The sequence below is a fragment of the Esox lucius genome, chromosome 8 (genome assembly GCF_011004845.1).
Source record: "Esox lucius isolate fEsoLuc1 chromosome 8, fEsoLuc1.pri, whole genome shotgun sequence".
Lineage (NCBI taxonomy): Eukaryota > Metazoa > Chordata > Actinopteri > Esociformes > Esocidae > Esox > Esox lucius.
Genome location: NC_047576.1, coordinates 16,448,279 through 16,463,448, shown reverse-complemented (window position 1 = coordinate 16,463,448; position 15,170 = coordinate 16,448,279). Strand labels below are relative to the sequence as shown.

Sequence of the window (15,170 nt, the reverse complement as noted above, 5' to 3'; positions counted from 1 at the left end):
CTGCGGCTAAGGTTCGCACCCATGGGAGAGAACGCAAAGCTCCGCCACTGATAAACACATGCTCAATTGATCCTCAACCAAGGTTCTGTAAGGGTTTACTGCTATGCTCGTGCACAGAAAGAAGAGTGTCCCCTTGCAAGCGCTTGAATTTGATCTATCAAACTTTTAAGTTAGTGGTCAGATACTTTAACCATTAACTGTCGTGCTACGTCTTTCCGCACATCTCTTGCATGCATGATAGAAACGTAATGCTCAAAAAATGTATAATGTTATATCCAATTATTTAAAATGACCACCTGTAGGTGATAGTATATACACACACCAAATAATCTACAGAATCCATAAATGGTTGAAATACTGAACGTGTGTGATTAGATAATAATTTGATTTAGTTTAGACTTCTCCCTTGATAAGAGTTTTCCACAGGAGAGAATGCTCAAGGTCCATGTATATCTTTGTAATCTATGATTTTGCTGGTTGCTACAAAGAAGCACGGCCTTAGTCTTGAAAATCTCGGATATCATGACATTGAAGAGCACAAACATTACAGAGTACAAACATTTTCAAAAGAAATGTCGTTTTGGTACTCTTCTGGTCCAGTGAAGAGATTTCGGTGCGCGATTCATAAATGTGACATATGAATGGATACTTTTCACAGGGTGAATCAAACCACGTTCATTTTATGAAGCCCTTTTTAAATGATCAGTTTCCCAAAATATCTATCACTGTCAAGAACGTAGGTTACGTCAGCCAGGCTAAACAACTGCGGCCAGAGTGGTTAGAAAATAAATAATGGGGGCGTGTCATGTTTTATGTCATCCAAGCTATAGGTCCTCAAGAGAGGCATAGCAAATGTACTTGTTATTTGTTATTTTCAATAAACTAAGATCAACAAACTAAGTTGTATAAAACTATTGCTTATTAACTATACTCGACAAAATAACTGATATTAAAAATGGCTAGGAGATAAAGCTTAAATATCAAGTCGAAATAAGCGATTTCATGAAAGCAAAGGCTTGTTCGCTCATTCGATTCAAACACAGCTACGCAGAGCTGGCTATAGTTACTAGCAGCTTAGACAGTACAGACATGGCTACTGTGCTGAAAGTTAAAACCTTACAGGGTCTTAGAATATTTCAACAGTAAGTCGGTAATGTGTGTTGTATGTTGTTCTGTTTAATATTACCGTGCGTGTTTATTTTAAATACATAAACTGCTAAGAAGATAGCTAGTAACACAACTGTCTGTACTGTAAGCTAACTGGTTAGCTCGAAAGCCAGTAGAACCTGCAATACGTTGTTACTCGAAAATACATGTAGTGTACAAACCTAGTCGGTAAAGTTTAGCCAAAACGAGTAAGGAATTATATATGGTTTCTTATCAAAAGTAGCGTACCATGTTATTATCATGCACCAACTCAACCTACAAGGTTAAACTTAGCTAGCTATATAGCTTAGCATAACAGATAAAGTTAACTGACTGACTAACCCAGCAAGGCAGTTGAATTGTCAAATGTCTTGATTTATAAGGGATGGCCTGTTGATTTCTTGCATTTAGCTCTATAATAACAAGTTAGTTAACCGCTATTATCTTTGAGGGGTGAGTACTGGGGCTAGCATGTCTGCCCTTGAAAACCATTAATTGATGTAAACAATGTAACCAGGTGCTTCCTTGCTTGACTTGACCAACTATCAATGTCTGTATCGTGGAATTACTTGCTTTTATTGTATCTTTAGAAAAGTAATATGGACCAAAGGATCTCTACGGTTTGCCTCAGTTGGTAAGCAGCGATGTTATTAATCGCCATGTGGATTTATCTGCAGAGTAAGCATTTTGTCTGAGTTAGTATTCATACTTTCCTCATAGCTCATGTCGCCTTTTGTCTAGGTCAAGGCAGGATAGAGAAAGTCCTAATTGCAAACAGAGGAGAGATTGCCTGTCGTGTGATGCGAACAGCCAAGAAGATGGGGGTGCGCTCCGTGGCAGTATACAGTGATGCCGACCGTCATTCCATGCACGTGGCCATGGTATGTCAAGGCTGAATACCATCTGTCCATTTACATTTAAGGTTAATCAACATTAATTAGATTTTTACTCGTGTTCCTTAGGCAGATGAGGCTTATAACATTGGGCCAGCCGCATCCCAGCAGAGTTACCTTTCCATGGAGAAAGTGTTGGAGGTTGCTAAAAAATCTGGATCACATGTATGTCAAGTGCAATATTATATATCAAGTAATTGTTATTCTCATTCATCATGGGCAATTACTAAAAAACACGTTAATGTCTTGCAACTGGGTGTTCCGTTCATAGGCTGTCCATCCAGGATATGGCTTCTTGTCAGAGAACACAGAGTTTGCTGAGGCGTGCAAACAGGAGGGAATCATCTTCATTGGTCCTCCATCATCTGCTATCAGAGACATGGGCATCAAAAGGTGTGGTTAAATGACCCTTTTTAAGTCACTTGTACTGTGAAAGTATTCAGACCTTTTCACTATTTTCACATTTTGTTGTGTTAAAAAACATAATTAATAATTTAAATACAGTCTACACAAAATAGGCTGTAACGATAAACTGAAACCACCTTTTTAGAAATGTGTGCAACTGTATTGAAAATTTAAAATGGAAATGTCCTACACAAGTATTCAGAACCTTTAATCAACTGAATTTGCCAGCTGGTGGACTCCAAATTGAGCTCAGCCATTACACTCCAAATTGAGCTCAGGTTCATCGGTCATCCTTTAGACCACTTGAAAGGAGTCCACCATATGGCAAATTCGGTTGATTGGACATGATTTAGGGCACACACATCTCTCAAACTAAGTAACAGGCAAGAAGGGCCTTGGTCAGGGATGTGTGTCAGCTTCAGAGTTTCTCTGCAGAGATTGGAAATACTTCCAGTAAGGCAACCATATCTGCAGAACTCTTATCAATCCCCTGAGCAAAAAGGCATATGACTTACTGCCTGATGAAATCTGAGAGCATGAAGAAAAAGATTCTCTGGTCTGATGAGACCAAAATCGAACTATTAGGCCTGAATGCCAACAGCTACGTTTGGCGAAGGCAAGGTTACCCCTCTTAACCTCTCTAATACCATCCTTCCAGTGAAGCATGGTACTGGGAGGTCAGGATTGGTGGGAGGATGAATGCAGCAAAATACAGAAAGGTCCTTGAAGAAGTAGAGCGCACAGGACCTCAGACTAGGGAAGATCTATCTTTCAGCACAACATCAACCCAAACCACACAACCAAGACAATGCTGGGGTGGCTTCAGGATAAGTCAGTGAACGTCCTAAAGAGGCCCAGTCATAGCCTTGTCTTGGCTGTGCGATTTGGGTCATTGTTGTGTTGGAAGATTTAAGCATGAGAGATTTCAGTTTTTATTTCTTTATTATTTTGTCATTATGGTCTGTGGTGTGTGGATTAAAGGCAAAAAAAAATTATCGATTAGAAAGTTAGTTGTTTGCACAACAAATGTGGAAAATATGAATGGGTCTGCAAACTTTCTGAAGGTGATGTTAGATTTCAATAAGGGTTATTTAGAAGAATGTTGAAGTATAAATATGTATACTGTTTATATGTTTCCTTTTCTTAGTACATCAAAGTACATCATGTCAGCCGCAGGTGTTCCTATCATCGAGGGATACCACGGAGAGGACCAATCAGATGAGAAGCTCCAAGCTGAGGCTGTCCGGATTGGCTACCCGGTGATGATAAAGGCTGTGCGGGGCGGTGGGGGTAAAGTAAGTTGACAGCACACCCAAATGATTATTCCCCCAAATGACACGGTTGTGGTTTGTTTCTCAAGGCTGGTTCTTATCGGTTCATCTAGGGAATGCGCATTGCACATACCGCTGAAGACTTCCATGAGCAGCTTGAGTCAGCTAGACGAGAGGCTCGCAAGTCCTTCAACGATGACGTCATGTTGGTGGAGAAATTTGTAGAGGACCCTAGGTTTGTAGAAGAAAAGTTTTTTTTGAAGGTTCTTGTTACACCAATGGTTCTCAAACCACTTCTGGGGACCCGCACTCCGCCAGTTATCAAGCCCTTATCGGCTTCATTCAGCTGAGCTAGTTCAGGGCTACAACAAAATTGAGATGGCCGGGGATCCCCAAGAGAGGTTTGAGAAGCACTGGGTTACATCTTAGTTTGATGTCATGTGTGACAAATCTTTCTCTGACCAGACACGTGGAGGTCCAGGTCTTTGGCGACCAACATGGAAATGCTGTCTACCTATTTGAAAGGGACTGCAGTGTACAGAGAAGACACCAGAAGATAATTGAGGAAGCACCAGGGGTAGGTTGCTATGCTACGGCTTAAGTGTTTTTTTAAAACACTTAAATGACATTTCTTGGTTTCCTGTGTGGATGGTGGTCGGCTGGATAGGAAGCTAACTGCACACTGACCTGCTAAGCAAGAAAAGAAATATTACTATGAAATGTGTTATTGTGTCTTTGGAGATGTTATAATATGTTGTCTTACTATGGGGTAATTTATTTACTATATGGTTTTGACCCTGACCTCTGACATGGCCTATGACTAAAGCCACCGTTACAGCCTTCATGTTTTGTATACTCTCTGGTATAGATAAATGGAGATACTTGTAGCAGCAAAGAACAATTAGTATTACCAATGTAAAGTGCAGGAGCCCAGAGCTGGGCAAGACCAAGGTAAATGGGTGAGTGATGGTATGTACTGCCCAGTACCCTTGGTTTTGCAACCTTTGCACACATGACCTGCCATTTTACCAAGACATTTCTCCATGATAAATGTATACAAAAATGGCACCAACTCATTTACAACCAGTGTGTTGTTTTGCACTCTGAAAACTGACATGTTGACACACAAGTTCTCCTATGGAATTTTTCCTAAAATATAATCTTGGATGCTTAGATCTGTGCTTACCTATTTCCTAGTTATATTTTTAGATATTTTCAGATATTTTGCATATTCACACAAAGTTCTAAACAAATCTATTTCTGGTATGTGTGGTACAAATTTACATATTAGAACTCTTACTAAGGCATTTAAGACAGAGATCATAATGCTCTTAAACCAAAACAGTTTAATGCATAATATTTGCAAATAGAGACTGAAAAACACTCAGTGAGAGTCTGTCTGAAGAACTGTTCAGAAAACCTTTTTGTGACAACATCTCACAAAATGACTGACATTTCTTCAATACATGTTAATCCTCTTATCAGTTTCGCTCTCTACCCCATGTTTCACCCAAATACAAGTTGCCCACCTGCATTTTACAAATACCTCTTAATTTCAATTGTCCACCCATGTCTTGCCCCCCTCTAAATTACGACACCATTAACATATCTTGCATTCTTCCTACTTGGCAAAATACAGGTTTGCTACCTTTCTAATCAGTCTAGCACTAAACCAGTTATTACTCTACTCCCCTACACATCTGTAGAATTCACTAATACATCAGTTCAACAAATTTCTAAAACATATGTTAATTTGATTATGTAACCTTTTAAAATGTAATGATATAGTTGTGCAAGTAAATCTGTCTTTTTCTAAATTTAAGCTTTGTAAACATTTTGGTAATGACAAGAACAAGATGGTGTTTAGGAATTGGGGACATACAGTATCTCACAAAAGTGAGTACACCCCTCACATTTTTGCAAATATTTGATTATATCTTTTCATGTGACAAGACTGAATAAAGCAAATGTACACTGTTATACAAGCTGTACACTCACTACTTTATATTGCAGCAAAGTGTCATTTCTTCAGTGTACAGAAACGTGAGGGGTGAACTCACTTTTGTGAGATACTGTATATACATGAATACATCAACTTTGTTCTTCTAAGGACTACTCCACTTGCTAGTTAATTCATCATGGGTGAATTAATGTCTTTTTTTTTTTGACTGATTGGAGCTTATACCTTAGCTTCAAAAAGTGTTATGGGAATAAGACACCTGATTACAGACAGTTTTGTCTACAATACATAATGCATATGCATAATACATATTTGGGTTAAAAATAAGGATTTGTGTTTGTTTGCCCCGTGATTGCAGCCTGGCATTAGCGAGGAGGTGAGACGGAACCTGGGTGAGGCAGCGGTGAGGGCAGCCAAGGCGGTCAACTACGTAGGAGCAGGTGAGCAGAGTATGAACCTCAAGCCCTACACCAAGAATGCACATCTGGGTGCCGGGATGCCAAGTCCTCCGTTTGCATGGCGGTGATTATTATCGCGGTGTTCTGCATTCAACCAGTAGAGGGCATTCATAGAAAGGGTGTCCTGGACCGGCGTGACAACTCCATTCGTGTCTTTCTGCAGGCACCGTGGAGTTTATCATGGATGCACAGCACAACTTCTACTTCATGGAGATGAACACCCGTTTGCAGGTGGAGCACCCTGTATCTGAAATGATCACTGGGACGGACCTGGTGGAGTGGCAGCTCCGGGTAAGAGGCAGACAGGAAGGAGCTAAGGCTGTTGGTGTAAAGGGTCATTGGTAAAAAAAAACAAACAAGCAGTTTGTCCTCTGCCGTGGTTTCTCATCATTCCAGAGATTTGGCTCTGCATAAAGCTTTAATGTTTTCACCCCACCGACATGAAGGTTGCTGCGGGCGAGAGGCTGCCTCTCCTACAGGATGAGATCAAACTGATGGGCCACTCGTTCGAGGCCAGGATTTACGCGGAGGACCCCAACAACGACTTCCTCCCTGGGGCAGGACCCCTCCTTCATCTGTCAACACCCCAGGCAGACGAGTGCACGCGTATTGAGACGGGCGTCAGGGAAGGTCATTTATCACAGGATTTGTTATCAACCAGCATGGCCTAACACTGAAATAAAAAAACTAAAACGGCTAACCTGGACGTACATCTTTTCACAGCAGACCTACAGACAGAAGTGTTCATTTGACCCCGTTGTGATGTGCCTGTCGTGTTCTCAGGAGATGAGGTGTCGGCCCACTACGATCCGATGATCGCCAAACTGGTGGTGTGGGGAGAGGACCGCTCTGCTGCTCTGAAGAAGCTCCGATACTGCCTCCGCCAGTACAATGTAAGAGTCATTACACACGTATGGGAAATATCCCACTGCTTATGTCGGTTCCATTAGGCTGTTAATTGATTGACCATTGACCGCTGCCCCCCCCCCCCCCCCCCCCCCCCGCCAGATCGTAGGCCTAAACACCAACATTGACTTCCTGCTGAGCCTGACCGGCCACCCGGAGTTCGAGGCGGGGAATGTGACCACCAGCTTTATCCCCCAGCACTATGCGGAGCTGTTCCCCAAACCGAGTCCTCCATCCAAGGCCACACTGTGTCAGGCTGCCCTGGGCCTGTTGCTCCAGGAGAGGGCCAACACTCGGGTGTTTAGAGACCAGTCAAACGGTGAGTAATGAGAACAACACAGGCCTGGTCTCTACAGCTGTTGGAGAGAGTCCTGTTTTGGTCGAAGGAGACCCCTAACTGTCTGTTCTCTTGTCACAGATCCCTTCTCTCCTTTTGCCTCCAGTAGTGGCAGGAGGGTGAACATCCTCTACAGTAGGAATATGGTGCTCCAGTTGGGTGAAACTAGTGAGTTGTCAACACTGTAGAGAAAGTCATACAAGAATAGTGCTTTTGAAATGGGCCCATCATATGGATTTTTTATGCTGGCAAATTTGAGTTAATGAAGTGACAGATGAAAAAGTCTTGACACACCTTTTACAATGCCCTTTTATTATCTGCAGATGTGGATGTAACTGTTACGTACAATCCAGATGGGACCTATTCTATGGAGGTAGAGTGTGTGTGTGTGTGTGTGTGTGTGTGTGTGTGTGTGTTGTTGTGAACATTTCCATTGGTCCAACTGAAGTTCAACATACCTCCTTGTTTTGTGTCACCCAAACTTGATTACCTGCAAGCAATGTTTTTTGCCCCCCATTTCCCAGATTGAAAGGGAAATGTTTCAGGTGTCCGGGAAGATGGAGACAGAAGGACAGGCATCGTTTCTGCGCTGCTCTGTGAATGGGGTGAAGAGCCGACCCAAACTGTTCATCCTGCATAACACTGTACACATCTTCTCTATGGTTAGTCCTCCTACCCTATATAACACCCCTTGTTACCTCTTACCCAGCCTTTCTCAGACTTTGGGACTGGGATGGGCAAAACATAAATGTTTTCCTCTGGGGGCCTGTTGGGGGAAAAATGTATTGGCCATTGTTTATTTGAATTCATAATATTTTCTTTGCCTTTTTTCCTCCTTATCTACTACCCTATGACATTTTTTGAAGATGTTAATTACGTCCTTGCTGCATTTCTCTAAGTTAGGACACATGTTTGGCTATCGGAAACCACTGCATGATGAATTAACCCAATTGGTTAAGTAAAACAGAATGCAGGCTTATGTGCCAAATGCTGAAAAGATGAAATACCAGCACTACCATGGTTCTACCTGCGAACCGACAGCCATTCCTCCATGGGCCAGTACCTGTCCAGAGACCCTGGGCTGAAGGCTTTCTTCTCCCCACTAGGAGGGCAGCGTGGACGTGAGCGTTCCAGTGCCTAAGTTCCTGGCTGGTGTGAACACAGGAGCCCAGGGAGGAGCTGTGGCACCTATGACTGGAACCATTGAGAAGGTAATAGATTATCCTTTCCCTTTTCTGTAATCTGTCTTATTTTTCACTCTCATGACTGGGACAAGTGAGTAGGGAATAAATAACACATCATCCCTTTTCTGTGGTCTTATCTTTTTCTCCCTCTCATCAGTTTTCTGTCTATAAAAGCTGACCCAGCCACTCTGAACAGTGATCTGTAATCTGTTGCTCTGGAATAGTTTTCCCATACTTTAGGACAAACCTTTAAACAGTCACTTTGAATATATAGTGAAGACAATTATGTTTTTATTTATTAACTCACTAGGTTCAGATTAACATTCATCTGAGCCCTCATTCATTATTCTGCAAATTCCCTTTTTTGTTTTCAATGTGAAGTGTAGAAGAATTTAGTTTTATATATATTTTCTCTGGTGTAGCTACAGCCTATTTATTTAAATTGTTTGCTGCAAATCTAACCAATCGATGACATCTAATTTTTCAGCATGTTTAGTTGTGCAGGCCTGTTATTCTTCTTTATTCTCATCGAGAGAACAGCAATGTCCACATTAGGGTAACTAGGGAAAGTAAATGTTTTAATCCTTTCCAAACTATTCTCCAGTCCAACAAGTTTGATAGAAACTCGGTTATCCTCTCTTGAATTATAAAGTAACAGTTTACTTAGGTAACTGGACCTTGCTGTTCTCTACAATTTTTTTTAAAGTAACACAACCTAAATTCTAGAAACCTGGCATAGCCTGAACTAGACCAAGATGTTACTAATTTCCAGCACCTACTCAAACACAAACGCAGAAAACAAAGGCTGACACAGAATCCTTTAATATTGCCTCCTTTATTCCTCTAGGTGCTGGTAAAGGCAGGTGACACAGTGCAAATAGGTGATGCCTTGATGGTAATGAATGCCATGAAAATGGAGGTGAGCTTACAACACTTCACACACGCATTCACTTAAAATGTTTTCTCACCCGGTTTCTCGTCAGCCACCCAATTACTACCCATTTAGGCTGTACATGAAGTGTGGGGCTTCAACCGGTTTTCTCTCTGCAGCACACCATCCGAGCACCTAAGAGTGGTGTTATCAAGAAGGTGTTTTTCAAGGAGGGCTCCCAGGCCAACCGTCACGCAGCCCTGGTGGAGTTTGAGGAGGAAGAGGTTGCTGAAGAGGAGTAACATTAATCCCATCTGTGTGAATACCTGTATGAGCGTTCAGATTGAAGGAGTTACTGTAGAAATCACACGGAAGGGTACGCATTCTGTATGAAAGTATACCTACCTGTGAATACACCAGGTGCTTGTGTGTCACTACACACTTGCCTACGAATTACCTGACCGTTTGTTTTGGCATTTTCTGTTGGCTGTAAGAAATGTCTGAATGCTGTACGGTCCTCTGCAACATGCTCTTGTGGTCATATCACCCCCCTCCCCCGCATATTATGGTTGTTTTTCACAGTTTTAAAAACCACTAGGTGAGACTTTTCCCCCTCTTCTTCACCGGATGCCTTTTCTTGTAGCTTTAGTTGTATGCATGCTTTTGCATGTCTCTTGTAGCCTGGTTCCAGATACAGTATGCCTGTGCTCTAATCAACTCATTGTAAAGCCAAACATGTTGAGTATCTACTTTAGGCAGGATGGCACTCAGTCTATTCACAGCCTGGAGGAAACCTGAATCATATGAGATCTAGCCTGAGGTTTTCACAGCTAGCAGCCCCCCTTCACAGGCCAAATGACTAGAATAGTCCAGTGGAAAAGATGGTCTTGCACTTATACATTAAACACTAATCACAGATATGGCACAGGAAATACAGAATACACACATTGTAATCTATGAAGTGTGAAGTCCTCTCAAACACACGCTGCAAAAACATGTTTGGGGTGAGTTAGGAGTCTAACTAGTGATTATTCATCAATTCTGTAGTGAACTAAATTTATTTACATGCAAACTTGTTGATTTGTAATTAGTGGAGGTTTGTTAAAATTTTTCTAAATGATTTCTAAAATAAAACATCTTTCTCAAAATATCCTGTCACTGTACTTTTATACAGAAATCTTACTATTTTATCTCATGGCCACTTGTGTGTGCGTTGTTGCATATTGGAAAAGGACAAATGTTAAATATGCTTTTTAAAAACATTTATTCAGTAAATAAAATTTGTTTTAAACATCTGCAATGAAAGTTTCACTGAAGGAAGAGTATATCAGTAACAGACCTTTTTTTCAATGAACGTGATAATGGCTGGTCTAGGGAATACGTAACATAGTAGTATAGATCTGTGACAGTTGAATTCTACTGATACGTTAGGCTGGCCACTAGTCAGTGAGGCCATTGACTTTTAGAGTAGCTGTTCGCTTCAGTACTGTGATGCCTAACATTAGCCTTATGTAATTAGTCACATCTTGTTGTAAATTCATAAGGATACACATTTCAGTAGCATAGGATGCTTTTGCAAATTCATAATGTTTTAGTAGCACAGTGTAACGTACATATATGGCCGTGACAGATTTAGATATTCTGTGTTACATCTTCCCAAGAGCAGGCAGGATAAAGGAACATGAACCGACACCGCGGGTGTTACCAGTTTAAATGGATCCTTATTGCCAACACCAACGTAGCCAGAACGGGATTTAAATATCCACGTGTTGCACAGTCACCTCTGCTTGTTCACTCGCAGTGGCACGATTACAAGCTATTGGTGAAGACAAGTGCCCGAATGTAATGATCGATCTGAAGATGGTTCATATAAAACAAGAACAAAATTAGCAAACAAGTACAATAAAATAATCCTTCATGAGATATGCCAGTGACAAATGCTGACCAAGATCACAACTAGTGCTGGCTGTGCTTAAAAACATCTGTACCATGTAAAGAAATATCAACTCGACTTTCAAAGTCCCTCCCACTTTGAGCGTTTAAGGTAACCGCTATAACATTTTATAGCCACATTAACTCCCACAATTGTAAATTAACTTGATCGTTTATTATGAACAGGTATGGGGTCAATCCCAGTCAATGCAAAAGGTAAACCAAAACTCCAGTTAAAATGTATTTTGTTCCTTATTGAAAAGCATTGAAATGTGTATTTCCTGAATTGACTGGAATTTCAATGGAAGTAGGTTGTATTCTAAAAGCTGTGTATGCTGACGTGCATATGTCACAGTCACTGTAAGCAAGTTTAAAACGTCTGTCTCAACCCTCTAAACCAGACAGCGTATTCCATTATTGCGGGCTAAAGGCCTAAAAGCCAGAGAACACAGAGAGCTCATGCCATCGAGTTCAATCGGTGAAGCCATCTCTCCTACCCTGTACACATAATGATGGAAATAAATAAACAAGCATCATGAACAAAATTAGTTACACAGGGGTAAAAGACAGCAACCAACAAAAAAGATAGTGAATCAAATGATTTCAATGGTGATTAAATAAAGAAACATAGATTGGGGATTTGAAACAACTAGATGTGCAAGCTGTATTATTCTAGATCATCTTGTTGACAGCAATTAATCTGTCATTGGGAGCTGTTATAAGAACATTCTACTGTGGACATGTCAGAACGAACACACCACTAAATCTGTGCAGAAAAGGCATTACAGACCCCCCTCTCATCCAGTGTGCACGTTTTCATACCTTAAAAATCAGGTCATATAAATGGAGGATATGGCTTGAAGAAGGCCCCCCTAATTTCCTCAGGAAAAATGGCGGACTTTCCAGATTATCAAACGGTGAAGCAGTAGCAGCACTAACCTGTCCTTTTTTTACATGTTATTTTTTATCAAGTCTGACAAATGCTTTTTTGGTCTTCTTGCAGTCTCATTCCCTTTAATTATATACAGGAACAGGAGAGGCCAAAGTATCATCTCAAAGTGGTGGTGCAGAACCTTTCATGGCTTTCAACATTCTTCTCCTTTAAGAGCAAGTCTTGACCATCCACTGAGGTGGCTGGCCATGGGCTGGTTGCTGAGGAGTCCCTCTCGTATGGCCGTTGGGGCAGGACGGGGCGGCTGGCGGGACTACTGCTCTCTGCTACATTAGCAATGAGTCGCCTCCATGGGGGAGAGCGTCAAGATGCTCTGGTCGTTGGAATAGAAGGGGTCCGTGTCGCTCCAAGATCTAAAAGCATCAACGACAGAGGAGTGAGGAAGATTGGCGGTTGGGGTGGGGCAGGACTAAGATGAAGAACCTTTAAAAAAAATCTACTTCGAAGACTGTCTAACCCTGAATTGTTTTTATTTGGATGGCTGGAACGGCCATCTTCCTAAGACAAGGTGCAGTAAGTGGACGTTACAACACAGGAGTGCTTTGAGATCTAATCTTTATTGATAGGGGGCCTTGCTGTCTCATCTTGCCCTGGCACTCTGCTCACGGCCCTCAACTTCAACCTATAGGTGGCAGCAGCACAAGCAAACAGTTAAGAGTCAAACTAAAAAGGAGAACTAAGGTGAGTATAAAGGAGTGAGGGTTAGTACAGGATGATGTTAATATGGACACAAACAAAGTCTCCCATCTCTTTGCGTAACATATGACATTAAAAGCAGAATTCAGCCTATGCATGACTTGGTATACCAACTATAGTTTCTTGGAATAATATGAAGCTCAGGTTCTGGCTGTGCAATAATATCCTGAACTAATTTAGACAGAATATGTTATTGGAATATACAAAAATAGTTATCATTCTTAAATATATATGTGCATATCTAATATCCCTTGAGAAAAAAGGGGCGTAGCATTCTTACCTTCAGGAAAGGCACATACCCACTAACTATCACAGCCTGTTTTAGCCAACACCTCCACCAGGGGTCATAGCAGTTACTCCCCTTAACCATAATCAGACTCCTCTAGAACCAAACAACCACGGTCAGCATAAAACTATATGCATTATCTTTGGATCAACAATACCCTATACTATGCTATATAGGTAAATTCTATCAAACATAGACAACCCTTTTAAGATCTTGAATGTACACAGTGCTATTCAAATCAGAAATTCTTAATAAATGGTATGAATTGTCTAATGGTACTCATGAACCTGGCAAGCAGAATATTAGACTGAATACTGACATCAAAGTGATAGTATAACTTGGATGGTATACGTTAAATATCAATATTTTAGACGGCGCAGCGACGACGACAGAGGTTCAGACACAGAGCAGTGAAGCTGAAAGAGCAGTATAGAAAAGTGTAGGGGACACAGTTTAACACACAGACACACATCTGGTTACTCAGTATACAGCCCCCATGCAACTAGACAGAGTTCCGCTCCTCAACAGCACCTAAGGCGTCAGGTACGTAACAGTAGAAAACAGATGATTCTCCTTGAGGCTACAGTTTCCAGTACATATCTATTCGTTGGGGAACGTGGTCCCCCCTGTGTGTCAGCAGCAGCACACAGACTAACACACTGCGGCATGTCAAAACACACAGACTAACACACTGCGGCATGTCAAAACACACAGACTAACACACTGCGGCATGTCAAAACACACAGACTAACACACTGCGGCATGTCAAAACACACAGACTAACACACTGCGGCATGTCAAAACACAAGCGTCGCCACTCTGTAGAAGAACAGGCTACTGTACACCGGGACTAATATATAATATATGCCCACGGTGGGGGTCAGTCTCTCCATTTATACGGCGGCAGTATCCTAGCATTAAGGCTGAGGAAATTATAATAAAATAAAAAAAACGAAGCAAAACCAGTCTTACTTTGATTCTTTTCTTTCTGAGTGATTTGTCACTGGGAGGGTGAGGACACGGGCTGAGCAAAGCACCACACTGTGCATTGTGCAGTCCTCCATAAATACAATATCACTGAAGACCAAGTCCAGGAGTTGAACGAGAAGGCTATATCTTCAACAACGTTCAGATAAATACCTGTATACCGTGGCTAGCAGCATTCTCTTAAATAGATCTTCTGGCATAAATACATTGTCATAGATTAACAGAGCCTTGGTCTCTTGACCTGGCCGTAACCCGCGCTGCGAAACACATAACACACAGTCAGGCTTTGGGAACAGTTAAAAATGAAGCACAAAACACCCAACAGAAGAAGGTCGTTCAGCCACAAAAAGATTACAAAAAGCCCCCAGAAATGAAAAGTTTTGGGAGTACAGAATTGAAAAGACACACAGCTACATCTGTCCCTGCTGAAGATAGAAAACCTTTACTAAGGACCTCACAAAGCCATGAAGTCAATCACTGCACAAAGAGGAGAAAAGTCGCAATTAAAAGATTCAAGATCTATGATCCGGATACGGGTTGCCGCCTCGGCAAACCTTTGGCTGTCACTGGGGGGTTGGCCTTTCCCGTCAGCAAGACCCTAAGTGAGTCTGGCTCTACTTCTTTCTACGAGGCCCTCTACTCCTGGAAGGCAGTGGATCGGTCCTGCTCCAGTCTGTAGGAGACACACCTGCAGCAGCGGAGGCTACAGAGGTCGAAGGTCGCACCTGTTACCACGGACCGGGTCGCAGCGGCCAATCACTTGCTCCACCATCCGGCCCAGCCGGGTGCACCCGTTCTCCCCCTGCGAGTAGCAGCACATGGAGTCCAGGCAGCCGATGCCCTGGTGGTCGGTCTCAATAAGCTGCAGAGAGTGAAAGGCCCGAGA

At 42.0% G+C, this 15,170-nt stretch overlaps 2 protein-coding genes across 5 annotated transcripts in view; one reads left to right on the top strand and one right to left on the bottom strand.

Annotated features, from left to right (window-relative positions):
- The first annotated feature begins 899 nt into the window (after positions 1-899).
- On the top strand, positions 900-10,728 carry mccc1 (methylcrotonoyl-CoA carboxylase 1 (alpha)). Its single transcript, XM_010896940.5, has 19 exons — positions 900-1,142; positions 1,737-1,780; positions 1,888-2,027; positions 2,109-2,204; positions 2,311-2,432; positions 3,592-3,739; positions 3,829-3,950; positions 4,181-4,292; positions 6,034-6,115; positions 6,297-6,424; positions 6,580-6,763; positions 6,917-7,026; positions 7,142-7,358; positions 7,458-7,544; positions 7,700-7,749; positions 7,901-8,038; positions 8,483-8,587; positions 9,408-9,479; positions 9,611-10,728. The coding sequence occupies exons 1-19, from the start codon at positions 1,003-1,005 to the stop codon at positions 9,731-9,733; spliced, it is 2,220 nt and encodes a 739-aa protein (XP_010895242.2). The 5' UTR covers positions 900-1,002; the 3' UTR covers positions 9,734-10,728.
- atp11b (ATPase phospholipid transporting 11B (putative)) overlaps positions 10,679-15,170 on the bottom strand; it is a 37,069-nt gene continuing 32,577 nt past the window's right edge. For 2 of the 4 annotated variants that reach the window (XM_034293907.1, XM_010896941.4), the window contains 2 exons: positions 15,010-15,146; positions 10,679-12,668 (listed from right to left, as the gene is read on the bottom strand). In XM_034293907.1, coding sequence (XP_034149798.1) covers positions 12,587-12,668; positions 15,010-15,146 — 219 coding nt within the window. In that variant the 3' untranslated portion in view covers positions 10,679-12,586. The remainder of the gene's footprint in view (positions 12,669-15,009; positions 15,147-15,170) is intronic. The other 2 variants (XM_034293908.1, XM_034293911.1) reach the window with 2 other exon arrangements.